The sequence below is a fragment of the Pleurodeles waltl genome, chromosome 10, assembly GCF_031143425.1.
Source record: "Pleurodeles waltl isolate 20211129_DDA chromosome 10, aPleWal1.hap1.20221129, whole genome shotgun sequence".
NCBI classification, from domain to species: Eukaryota; Metazoa; Chordata; class Amphibia; order Caudata; family Salamandridae; genus Pleurodeles; species Pleurodeles waltl.
Window position 1 is genome coordinate 111,224,365 of NC_090449.1, and position 13,455 is coordinate 111,237,819.

General features: G+C 48.3%; 1 protein-coding gene across 1 annotated transcript in view; it reads right to left on the reverse strand.

Moving 5' to 3' along the window:
* The window catches only part of INTS1 (integrator complex subunit 1), a 494,737-nt gene that overhangs the window by 293,974 nt on the left and 187,308 nt on the right, over positions 1–13,455 (reverse strand). Inside the window, exon 26 of the mRNA XM_069209905.1 lies at positions 5,159–5,270. Coding sequence (XP_069066006.1) covers positions 5,159–5,270 — 112 coding nt within the window. The remainder of the gene's footprint in view (positions 1–5,158; positions 5,271–13,455) is intronic.

The following is a 13,455-nucleotide window of genomic DNA, read 5'->3' on the forward strand; positions in this document are numbered from 1 at the left end:
TACAAAACGTTTAGCCACCTCCCTGGGCGTAATCAGGCTACCGGCAGCCTCTCTATGCCTGTGGCATATTAGAACTATGTTTTGGGGGCCTCCGAGCCGGCACTGACTTAAGAATGTAGGCAGGTTAGAGCTCAGCAGTTCATTGCCGCTTGCAAAGGCGTTTCAGCCACACACCCCTACTACCACATGTTTCTGAACCCCTGGATGTGACAGCCTCTGCTCTCGAAGGTCAGAAACAATGCCTGCTCTGCCAGAAGGCGTTGTCCCCTCCGCCAAAGGGATGGCTAATAAATCTGCATACCAAGGCCAGTCCCTGTTGCTTTTGATATTTGACCCCAGCATCCCCCAGATCTGGGAGTGGCAGCCCCCTGCCCTGAGGCCCATAGGGCACCAGGACAGGTGGGAAATTAGATATGCAGGTGGTGTGGTGCACTGCCTCGAGGAGCAACTGTGTAGACTCCAAGAAACTAGGAGAGCTGGCAATGCTTTCCAATTGCCAAAGAATCTCCCTTGGAGTTGAGGAGCTACTTCCCTGTAGCCACAGGCACAGGCACCAAAAGAAGCAACACCAATACCCGGGGTACTGGACCCCTTGCAGCGACCAAGGCTTGCTGTGTCCAGACAGGGCACCAACACCAAGGAAAACTGACCTGCTCCTCAAGGGACTTCAGGAACAATGGGACCCACATAGTGAGTGGCCCAACGCCCTGATCGCCCCTCTTCAGCAGAAACCCAAGACAAAGACCTCCTCCACCCAACACCTCAATGTGCCCTTGCACCCACGCCACACAGCCCAAGTCCAAGGGAGGCGACTGTGCCAACGAGGCCCCGAGACCCTCTAAGGCAAAGCCCACTCTTTGGGTTTGCCAAGACTGGATGTCCAGTCGCCGCCTGCAGCCTCTTTCTGCTGCAGGCACCCTCTAATGTGAGTAACTACAGCACCAAATGCGACGCCAAAAAAAAACACTGCACCTGAACCCCACAGCCCCAGCAGAAGTGGACTAAAGGTGTCCCATAGGTGCCCGAGGATCTTCAGCGTCATACCCCGTGGGTTCCCCCGACTGGCTTCCCAGTGCCATCTTGCAAACTTTCTGACCAGAATGTTCCACATTAAAGTGAATAGGACGCACCAGAGCCTCCCGAGGTGGCCTGCTGGTGTGTCCTTGGACCTTGCCCCATACTCACCTTAAGTCCCAATTCTTTCCCTGGCACTGATAGGGGTCTCCCCAGAGTCCTCCCTCAAAACCCACGACCCCTCCTACCACCTCCCAAAGGTAGCAGGACCCCCTCCCCACCCGCCCCCCCCACAAAAACATTCACACACCCCCCCCACCAACGCTCACACAACTACTACACATTCACGCACACATGCACACAGACATATACGCATACATTTCCCATACATACAACACCCCCCCCATGCATACATGCACTCACACACCCCCACTACACACACACAGACACGCACGCACACCATTATGCACGTACACAACACCCCCTCCCCTAATGGACGATCACCTTACCTTGTCCGGTGATCCTCCGGGAGGGAACGGGATCCATGGGGGCTGCTCTGCTGCCAGCTCCCCACCACCATGCCGAATCCTGGGTTGTGATTTGGTGGACGGTGTTCTGATGACATGGCGGTGGAGCAGCCTCCACTTCACCGCCGACCGCCAGTATGGCTGCTGGCGGCTTTCCGTCCGATAAAGGGCAGAGGGCTGCCAGCAGTCATAATACGCTGGGCGGAAGACAGCCTGCACTGGCGGACTTCGGCCCGGCGGTACCTCGGTGGTCTTGGAAAAAGACCGGCGAGGTCCAAATGAGGGCCTTACTGTCTTAGTGTGTGCAATACATGTTTAGCACTAGCCGCTGATATGTGTAACTGTTCGCCCACACTACCACAAAAGAGAGCATTTGGGGTGTCATTTGTACCTTTGTAATTCCTTTGGGGTTTAGCTGGCCTCTGTACACAGTGTACCTCTTTTTGGTCCACTATATAAATAGCCAGCTTCCTACAAGAAGACCCCCAGCCCGGGTTGGAGTGGACTGACGGTGTACCGGCATGCCCAAGACATTCAAGACCTGAGCTCCCCTTTGGGTTCAGCCGGACAGGCCCCCCAGTCCCTGCTTGCAGCCTTTTTTCCACAGGAGTTTCCCAGTAAAGTGAACAGGGCACCCGACGCCGAAACGCACTTCTGCACCTGGACGCCCCAGTGCCACCTGAGGTGACCTGTTGGTGCTGCCTTGGGCCTTGCCCCACACTCACCTTAAATCCAAAAGATTGGTCCTGTATGTCGCTACTAAGTACCCCTATGCAGTATATATTTCTCCCCCATAGGATAACATTACCGCTCCAAATACTGCACTGCATGAACTTTTGAAACCTATAAAAATTAATATCTCGAAAAGTACTTACCTGATTCCGAAAATCTGTGTTGCAGGAGAACAGCCCTGTAAGTCATTGCTAAGTGACCCTATGCAGTATTTGTTTATTGCCCATAGTATAACATTACCTCTTGAAGCCCACAGTTTAAGGGTATTTTAGTTTGACTAACAAAGTGATAACCCTTAAAAGTATTTACCCATTATAAAGTTCTTGGAGTTAGAAAATATATAAAAATGTGTTATTTTTCTAAAGACAAATTACTTACCTTCGGTAACAAAATATCTGGTAGAGAATATGTCTCTACCAGATGTTTTGTTACCAAAGGTAAGTAACTTGAACATCTGATAGAGACTTCTAGTTGCATATTCCTTACTTTAGAATAGATACCCAAGCAATGCCATCCTCCGAGGTGGGCTGCGAACCAAGATCATACTAGAAAGTCCTGCAGGACCGAATGACCAAAGTAGCCATCCCGATGGACCGGACTGTCCGGGCAGTAATGTTTAGCAAACGTGTGCAGGGATGCCCATGTAACTGCCTGGCAGATATCCAGGACAGGAACTCCGCATGCTAACGCAGTGGAAGCAGCAGTTGCTCAGGTGGAATGAGCTTGCAAGCCCACATGTGGTTGCTTCTTGGCCAAAGCATAGCACATCTTGATGCACAGATGTACCCATCAAAGAGATGGTATGTTTTTGCACTGCCTTACCTTTCTTCGCACCCACATACCCGCCAAAGAGTTGATCGTCCACCCGGAAATCTTTAGTATGATTTAGATAGAACGCCAATCCCTTTTTGGGTCCAGACGGTGGGGTCTCTCCTCCTCATGGGAAGGATGTGGAGGAGCGTAAAAAGTAGGTAAGGTAAAGGACTGGCCTACATGAAAAGGCGAAGTAACCTTGGGAAGGAAGGAAGGCTTAGTGTTCATCAACACCACTTTGTCAGGGTGCACAGACAAGAACTGAGGCTTGGAAGAAAGAGCTTGAAGCTCACTCACTCTGCGAGCAGAAGTGATGGCAACAAGAAAGACAAGTAAGTAAGGAGAAGACTGAGGGGGTGTGGAAGGGAAGGGAATGGGATGCACCTGAGGAAGATGAAGCCTGCATGACAAGACTCTCAGGCGTGGGGTATTGGGACAGGAATTTAGGGTCGTTCGGGGTGGGCCGATGGCGGCGTCTTCAGGGACGTCTCAACGCACCGGAAAACTAAAAAAAAACTGGTTGAACTTGGTCAAAAACAGACCAGGGTAGCTCTCTCTGGATCAGCGTGTGGCACAGAAAGAATCAATGTCACTGCGCTGAGGCGGCGTCTAGGTACTACTCCCGACGTCATCACTGCGACTACGATGCCAATGACACCCGTGGACTCGACGGACGCCACCTACCGACGCGCAAGAGTACTGCTTGAAGAAAAAATCTCCTGATCCAGTCTGACACCTGGGGAAAATTCTAAGGTAAGGAATCTGCAATTAGAAGTCTCTATCAGATTTGGTGTATATCTCCGTCTTGAAGTTATGTATCATTTATTAACTTTGTATGCAACAAATGTCTAACCATCCCCTCTGATAAGCCTAAGGTTGCTCGACCATCCTACAACAAAAAGAGTACCTTGGGATTGTAAAAGCAAGCCCTGTATACTCATAAGGAATACTTGACTCTTTACACAGCATACCTCTTTTTGGTATACTACATAAACAGTCAGCTTCCTACAATAAGCACAAGTAAATGGAAGCCAGATCTCATCACCAGAAAGCATTATGTTTGTAATAGAGGAAAAAGTAGTAATCATGTTTTGTTACGATATCAAAGTCCCAAGCTAAAGGAGATTTGGATTTCCTGTTACATCTTTTTTTAGTAGTCACACAAATGTTATACAGTTCTTCAATCTGTAAAGCTGTGACACAATGTGTTCAACAGTTAGTTAATCTGCTTTTAAGGTAGGAAGGGGGGCAACTACACTTCTTAATTTTTTTCCAAATCTCTTTATTGGGTTTTGCATTTTGCATTGGCATTACATTTGAACACAGTACAATCTGTGAACGTGACAGAGACAAGGATATAATTATTGGTACATTAATCATTAGCAGTCGCTGCGCACCCTGTTCTAGCACCGTCAACTGTTGGTGGAAACTGTCATTGTGATAATCGCACGTGAGACTTGAGTATGAAAGCAAAATGTATACTGGTTGCCAAAACTGGAAGTAGAAGGGAAGGTGGAGGAACAACTGGGGGGCGAGGTTGGACAATGCATCTGTAGGTGATTAGATAATGTACCTGGCAATCGGGGGAGTAGCCGAGGAGGAGATACAAGGGCTGTCTCTCCGATAAGGGGGAATTCCCACATGAGAAGAACTACATTTCTTCATAGGTGTGCAAACTATGAACAAAAAGTGTGAAATCAAAAAGGATCAATGGGGCTTTTTGAGCCCTTCGAGACCTCTTAAATAAATGGGTAATTGTTTCATATGCAACGCATGACCCTTTAGGGAGTCAAATGTAATATTATAGGTAGTTCCACCAGCCTTATTTATATTTGTATTGTATTGTATCTGTAAATTACTGCGGTGTGTGTGTGTGCGTGCGTGTGTGTGTGTGTGTGCGCGCTTCTGCGCGTCTAGTGAGGGGGGACTGAGGACCTAATACTTGTGCAGGGCACACAGCTATTGGCCCGTTTGCTTTCAGCATTGGACACACATTGAAATGGGCTTGGAAAATGTTTTTTTTTTTTAGAAAGATATGCCCTCATAATATCCAATCTAAAAGTGCCACTTACCTTGAGGTGGTCCAAGTGTAAGCAGAATGACCATGGCATGTACCACCAGGATGTGCATGGTGGCTGCTTCGCCAGTGGTCCAGCGAAGGAACACCTGATCCTGAGACTCTGACTGCAAACAAGATAATAACAAATAAGATATGAAACAAGAATATCATAACTATCAGAAATGTTGGTTTTTCCTAAAAGTGCTCCATGCTAGCAAACATCATAATGAAGATCAGAAAATTGATTTATTACCATAATAAGATAAACACACATATAGATTATGAAACTCTATCCACCTCTTCTCAGAGAAAAATGTAGGACTCAAAAAAAATTTAACTGAGCCTTAACTAACCCAGACAGAAGTGGGATACATTACTAGAAGACAGGTGCAAATTAGACTACCAAAAATCTTGGCAAAAGGATATATCAACATTATAAAAAAACAAAATGTAAGAAACATGCCGGGGAAGACTATTTTGGGGGATTATTCTGCCACAAAGGCATCAGCTGGTAAATATTTGCCATTTGAGGCTTCTTTACATTTTAAGCAGAAATCAAATTATTGGCAATTGGAAAACTCTGACATCAAGGATAATTTGTGGTTATTTGCATTAAAAAACAAGTTACTTACCGTTGGTAATGTGCTATCCTGTAGAGAATATCTAGCCGCAGATTCCTTAAGTTACAATTGTCCCAGGTGTCAGACTGGATCAGTATGATTTTTCGTGCGCAGTACCCCTGCATGCAGGTATGTGGTGGTGTTCAGCTCAGCGTGCATCAGCAGCGGCACAGGTAGTGACGTCTGCAGCTCCTATAAAGGCACCACCCAGGCGCACATACGTCAGTTTCTTTTAATGCCTTTCCACACCAGAAGCGCAGAGCCATGAAGTACAGTGACCACTGGCGTGGATAACTAGGACCCTGAAAGGGAATAGCTCTGCCCCTGGAAATCCATTCACACAGCAGGAAGGATTGGTGAGTCAGTAAGGAATCTGTAGGTAGATATAGTCTCTACTAGGTAAGGCGTTACGAAAGGTAAGTAACTACTTCATCTAATAGATACTATTAAGCTGCAAAGTCCATATCTTAGAATAGATACCCAAGCAATACTATCCCCGGAGGTGGGTCTGATAACAAAGTACTGCAGGACCGAACAGGCAAAATGTCCATTATGACGGACCTTACTGTTTAGTAAACATGTGCAGGGAGTCCCAAGTTGCTGCTTGGCAGATATCCACAACAGGAACTCCGTGTGCTAACGCGATGGTCGCAGCCTTGGCTCTAGTGGAATGAGAGCACAGGCCCTCAGGGGGTTGTTTCTTGGCCAATGTGTAGCAGATTTTAATGCAAAGTATGAGCCATTTGGAAAGCTCACCCTTTTTAGCTCCGACATACCCCACAACAACTTGATCTTCTACCCGAAATTCCTGTGTGCAGTCACAGTAGTACAACAACGCTGATTTGGGGTCCAGGTGAAGAAGGCACTCCTCATCCTTGGAAGGGCGAGGGGGAGTGAATAAAGTAGGGAAGGTGATGATTTGACCTACACGAAAAGGCGTGACCACCTTTGGAAGAAAGGAGGTCCATGTGCAAAGCACTACTTTGTCAGGATGGATGGACAAATAGGGACGTTAAGATAATAAGGCCTGTAGCTCACTAACTTGTTGGGCAGATGTTATAGCTACGAGAAAAGTTGCTTTGATGGTTACTAACCACAAGGGACAATTGTGAAGCCGCTCAAAGGGTGCACACATTAAGGATGTAATCACTAGATTTGAGTCCCACTGAGGCATGATAAAAGGAGAAGGGGAAAAAAGTTGAACTAAACCTTTCACAAATTTATGGACAATAGAAGATTTGAAAAGAGATGACTGATCAGATAATCTGAGGAATGCAGAGATAGTAGAAAGATAACCTTTAAGAGTACCCAGAGCAGAGCCCAGTTGAGCAGGAGAGAAAATGAATAAAATAACTTGAGAAAGAGGAGTACAAAGGGGATCAATATTTCTGCCATAATACAAAGCCACGTATTTCTTCCAACAGCAGGTGTATAACATCTTGGTGGAGGAACGTCTGACTGCCAAGATAACATCACAGTCTTCGGGAGGAAGGTCAAAAGCTGTCAACTGTTGCCTCTCAAGCTCCAAGCAAGAAGGCGGAAACTGGACAGGTTCAGGTGGATAACATTTCCCTGCTGCTGCGACAGAAGATCCTCCCGAAGCGACAGCCTGACTAGAGGATCGATTGCAATGCTCAGTAGCTCGGGACACCAGACTCTCCATGCCCAATCAGGAGCCTCAAAGATGACTTGGGCCTGGACATTCTTGATCTTATTGAGAATTCTGGGCAGGACTGGTGTGGGCTGAAAGACATACAGTGGGCCTGAGCTCCACTCTAGATGAAAAGCATCACCGAGCAACAGCCGCCTTGGAAACTCCAGTGCCCATAAGCGTTGACATTGCATCTCTTTGGTAGAGGCAAACAGATCTATCCACAGCTCTCCCCACGGCTGAAAGAGACTTTGAGCAACCTCAAGAAAGAGAAGCCATTTGTGATCCACTAAGCATCTGCTGCTAAATGCATCTGCCCTGATGTTCAGAGAACCCGCCAGTAGTTGAACCACCAGGAAAATGCCCTGATTTTCCAGCCATGTCCAGAGACACAGGGCCTCTTGACAAAGGATCCACAACACCACCCTGCCATGTTTGTTGCATTATCACATGGCGGTGGTGTTGTCCACGAACACCTAAACAAGCCTTTCCCTGATAGAAGGTAGGAAGGCATTCAATGTTAGACAGATCGCCCATGAGTCCAGCAGATCGATGTGGAGTCCGGATTCCGCCAGGGACCAGAATCCTCTGATCTCCACCTCTCCCAGATGGCCACCCCATCCCAGCAGTGACTCATCTGTCACAACTGTGAGATCTGATTGGAGATGGGGGAGGGGTGTGCTGCTGACCCAATTGCGGATCATCAACCACCACTGCAGATCTTTCGCAATTCCCTCTGAGATTTGGACTACATAGGAGAGATTTCCTTTATGCTGTGCCCGTTGGAACTTCAGATCCCACTGCAGAGCCCGTATATGTCACCAGCAGGATGCAGGAGGTCATAAGTCTAGGCAGCCTCAGAGTCATTCTCCCTGAAATCCAGGAGAGAGGCAGAAATATTGGTACCATTACCTGAACATTCTGGACTCGCCGCTCAGGAGGATAAGCCTGAAACGGTACCATGTCCAGAACAGCTCCAATGAAAGGGAGCATCTGAGAGGGAGTCAGGAGTGACTTAGCCACTTTTATATTTGACCCCAGTGTAGGAAGCTGGCTCTTTATATGAAATATGAAAAGGAGAGATATCACACAAAGAGTAGAGGGGTTCCCTTACCTGTGGACAGGTGCTTGCTCTGGCAAACCCAATGTTCTCTCTTAAGGGGTAGTGTAGTTGAGCAGCCTTAGGCTTATCAAAGAGGAATGTTAGACAATGGCAAATACACACACAATTTTTTTTTAAAAAAAATATATCTTTATATATATATTTAGACACCAGAATCAATACGATAACAGTAAGTACGTTTTGCAAAAAAAATCTTTCCAGTTTTGAAAATTTGACACTGCAATTTTTGGAACCTGCAATATTATCCTATGGAGGAAAAACAAATAGGTAAAATAGGCATAGTACAGCGACTTATGGCGCCAATTTACAGGGCATGAAGAAAGTATTGGGCAAGGGTCAGGACCACAACAAACAGGTCACACAGGGCGGCCGGGTGCAGAGGTGTAGTACGGCACGGGTGCCCAATGACAGTCAATAGGGATTGGTCCGGCTGAAAAGAGGCTGTGGATGAGGAGTCCAGTTGAGGAGAATCAACAGGTGGGTTCAGGTCTTGAGATGACTGGGCATGGAGGGACACCTTCGGTCCTTTTCGCCACGGGCCAGGGGCCATGGGTGCAGAGGTTTCCTGAGGCGTCAGGTTTTCTTCACATGGAGCACTCATGGTTGACGGGACCTGCGGGCAGGGGCTGCAGGTGGCGTCGCTGAGGCCACAGTGGGCAAGTCCAAGGTGGGCTTTAGCTCTGGAGGCCCACTTTAGCACAGTTGGCCCACTTTAGCTCGGCTAGGGGGCAGGGGAGCCGTGGTGCTTTCCGGTGTCTGGTTTTTGTGATCATGGATCCTCTCAGGTCTCTTGGGGTGCCTGCAAGATACAAGGAAGCCGCTCCACTGCTTCATGGGAGATAATGGGTCATTTTTTAAGGAAGGCAGTCCTCCCAGGCTTTTGGAGGCACAGCAGCTTGCAGGACAAGTCAACTTTGGCACAAATCGGCAGGAACAGCAGACAGGTCGGCAGAGCTGGGGCCAAGTCAGGTGCTTCTTCCTCGGGCTTTGCTTTTGCAGCTTGAGTGTCCTTTGTTGGTCAGCAGGAATCTGATTTCCTAGTGCCAGGGGCTCCCCTAAATACTGAATGTATGGGTAATTTGGGTAGAGAAGGGATGTGGCCAATGGGCTACTTATCTCTGGGGTCATAACCCCCCCCATATGACCACTTCCTGTGGTAAGTGGGCATAACCCTGTCTCAGGGTTCCTAAATTTGCCAACACCAAGATGGCAGATTTCGAAATGTTGCATCCAATCAGGCAGTGCATCTCAGGGGTGGAATTGACCTGAGGGGCGGACACACCTTTCTGAATACTAAATTTCCCACCTGTCCAGGTATCAAATGGGACCTGCAGCAAGTGGTTAAGGCATCTCTCCTTTGCGTGAAGCCAGATCTGCATACCAAGGGCTGTGCGCTTCTTTGAAGCCTCCTGCCTTGGAAAGCAGATTTGCAGGTCATCCTGTTAGGTGGAGTGGGTAAACACCTCTCCTAGACTAGGCTTTGTTTCTGGCCACCCGAGAGCAAAGGCTCTCAACTCTTGGAGCTGAGAATCATGTCTGGTGGTGGCAGGCTGGCTAAAGCTACTCCGTCTGCACACTGGTGGCTAGCAGGTTTTCAGGGGGGCACCTATAAGGTGATGTAGGAAAATGTCACTGTTGACATGGTTACCCCTCTCACTTTTTGTATTTTGTTGATGCTAGCTTTGACTTGAAAGTGTGCTGGGATCCTGCTACCCAGGCCCCAGCACCAGTGTTCTTTCCCTAAAACTGTACCTTTGTTTCCACAATTGGGACAGCCCTGGCACACAGTTAAGTCCCTTCTAAAAGGTACCCTGGGAACCAAGGGCCCTGTGGCCAATGGAGGTTTCTATGGGCTGCAGCACGTATTATGCCACCCTGGGGACTCCTCACTCAGCACATGCACACTGTCTCACAACTTGTGTGTGCTAATAGGGAGAAAAAGACTAAGTCGACATGGCACTCCCCTCAGAGTGCCATGCCCACAATCCACTGCCTATGGCATTGGTAAGTCTCCCCTCTAGAAGGCCTTACAGCCCTAAGGCAGGGTGCACTATACCACAGGTGAGGGCATAGCTGCATGAGCACGATCCCCTTACAGTGTCTAAGTCAATTCCTAGACATTGTAAGTGCAGGGTAGCCATAATGAGTATATGGTCTGGGAGTTGGTCAAACACAAACTCCACAGTTCCATAATGGCTACAATGAATACTGAGAAGTTTGATATTAAACTTCTCAGCACAATAAACCCACACTGATGCCAGTGTGTCATTTATTGAAAAATGCACACAGAGGGCATCTTAGAGATGCCCCTGCATGCCAGCCCAACTGTTAGTGCTAGGCTGACCAGTCTTTGCCAGCATGCCACTCCCAGACACGTTTCTGGCCACATGGGGATTGAGTGCCTTTGTGCACTCTGTGACCAGGAACAAAGCCTGTCCTGGGTGGAGGTGCTTGACATCTCCCCCTGCAGGAACTGTAACAGATGGCAGCGAGCCTCAAAGGCTCAAGCCTGAGCTTACAGCACTCCAGGGCACTCCGGCTAGTGGAGGTGCCCGCCCCCAGGACACAGCCTCCACTTTTGCCAGCAAGTCCGGGGAAATAATGAGGAAAACAAGGAGGAGTCACCCCCTCTGCCAGGTCCACCCCTAAGGTGACCAGGGCTGAAGTGACCCCCTCCTTTGAAATTCCTCCATCTTGTTTTGGAGGCTTTAGCCCAACAGGAATAGGGATGTGCCCCCCCCCCCCCCCAAAAAGGGACGAGGCACAAGGAGGGTGTAGCCACCCTCAGGGACAGTTGCCATTGGCTACTGCCCTCCAGCCCTAACATACCCCTAAATTAAGTATTTAGGGGCGACCCTAAACCCAGGAAATCAGATTCCTCACGACCTACAAAGAAGGACTGCCTAGCTGAAAAAACCCCGCAGAGAAGGAGGAAGATGACAACTGCTTTGGCCCCAGTTCTACCAGCCTGTCTCCAACTTCAGAGAACCTGCACCAGTGACGCATCCTGTGGGCCTAGCAACCTATGCCGACTCAGAGGACTGCCCTGCAACTACAAAGGATCAAGAAATCCAGTGGACAGCGGACCTGTCCAACCAAAGAAAGAAGAAACCATCTTTAAAGGGACTCTCACCTCACTCCAGAAGCGTGAGTCCCCACCACTCTGCACCCGACGCCCTTGGCCCGTGTCCAGAGAAACCAATGACCCAGAGGATCCCCAGGCAACTCTGACGATGTGTCCACCCTGGGCTAACCTCTCTGCACCCCCACGACAACGCCTGCAGTGGGAATCCCGAGGACCCCCTGACCGCGACTGCCCGCGACGAAGATATCCAATGCCTGGAGAAGTACTAAACCTGCAGCCCCCTGGTCCGTGAGAAACCGACCACCGGTGCAGCAGTGACCCGCAGGTGGCCCTCTCCATTGCCCAGTCGCTGGCTGGCCCGAGAAGCCCCCCTGTGCCCTGCATGCAACGCCTGAGAAACCCCCGGGTCCATCCATTGAATCCTATTGCAAACCAGACGCCATGTTTGCCCACTGCACTCGGCCACCCCTGTGCCGCTGAGAGTGTGTTTTGTGTGCCTACTTGGGGCCCCCCAGTGCTCTAATAAACTGCCCTGGTCTGCCCCCCCCGAGGACGTGAGTACTTACCTGCCAGGACACCGGAACACCCCCTGTCTCCATAGGCACCCATGTTATTTTGGCTCCTATTTGACCTCTGCACCTGACCAGCCCTGTGTTGCTGGTGCTGGGTGTTTGGGGTTGACCTGAACACCCAACGGTGAGGTACCTATGCCCCGAAGACTGAACTTGTAAGCGCTTTACTTACCGTATTAATCAAACTGTACTTACCTCCCCAAGGAACTGTTGAATTTTGCAGTGCCCACTTTTAAAATAGCTTATTGCCATTTTATGAAAAACTGTGTACATTACAGTTTTGGTTCAAAGTTCTAACTATACCTATGCAAAGTACCTTACATTTAATGTACTTACCTGCAAATTGAATCTTGTGGTTCTAAAATAAATTAAGAAAATAATATTTTTCTATATAAAAACTGTAGGAAGTTGGCTCTGTATGCACTATTTCAAAGTAAGGAATAGTATGCACAGAGTCCAAGGGTTCCCCTTAGAGGTAAGACAGTGGCAAAAAGAGATAATACTAATGCTCTATTTTGTGGTAGTGTGGTCGAGCAGTAGGCTTATCAAAGGAGTAGTGTTAAGCATTTGTTGTACACACACAGGCAATAAATGAGGAACACACACTCAGAGACAATTCCAGGCCAATAGGTTTTTGTATAGAAAAATATATTTTCTTAGTTTATTTTAAGAACCACAGGTTCAAATTTTACATGTAATACTTCAATTGAAAGGTATTGCAGGTAAGTACTTTAGGAACTTTGAATAATCACAATAGCATATATACTTTTCAAATAAATCACATATAGCTATTTTAAAACTAGACAGTGCAATTTTCACAGTTCCTAGGGGAGGTAAGTATTTGTTAGTTTTTGTAGGTAAGTAAACCACCTACAGGGTCAGTTGCCATTGGCTATTGCCCTCCAGCCCTAACATACAGATCCATCATCACTTGGCCCAGTAGCAGTCCATAAGATCAGACAGGTGGGTTTTGCAGTTGGTGCAAAAGAGTTACTCCCTCCCCATCCTGACTACTCTTCTCCGTGCCACCACCTCAAGACAGGCTGATCTGCCACCAACTGAGTGTCTGTGATGGTATAAGGGCAGATTACGATGGTTTGAAGGCTGCAGCTGTAGAAGGGCTGGTGGACTGACTCGACCTCTAGCTGCCTGATCCATGTGGCTTGTAGATACTGTGCCTTGGCTGTACGGGGCTGGGAAGCATGCATAGCACGGTGGCTCAGAGGAAGCTGGAACAGTTGAGAGCCCCTCCCGTAGCC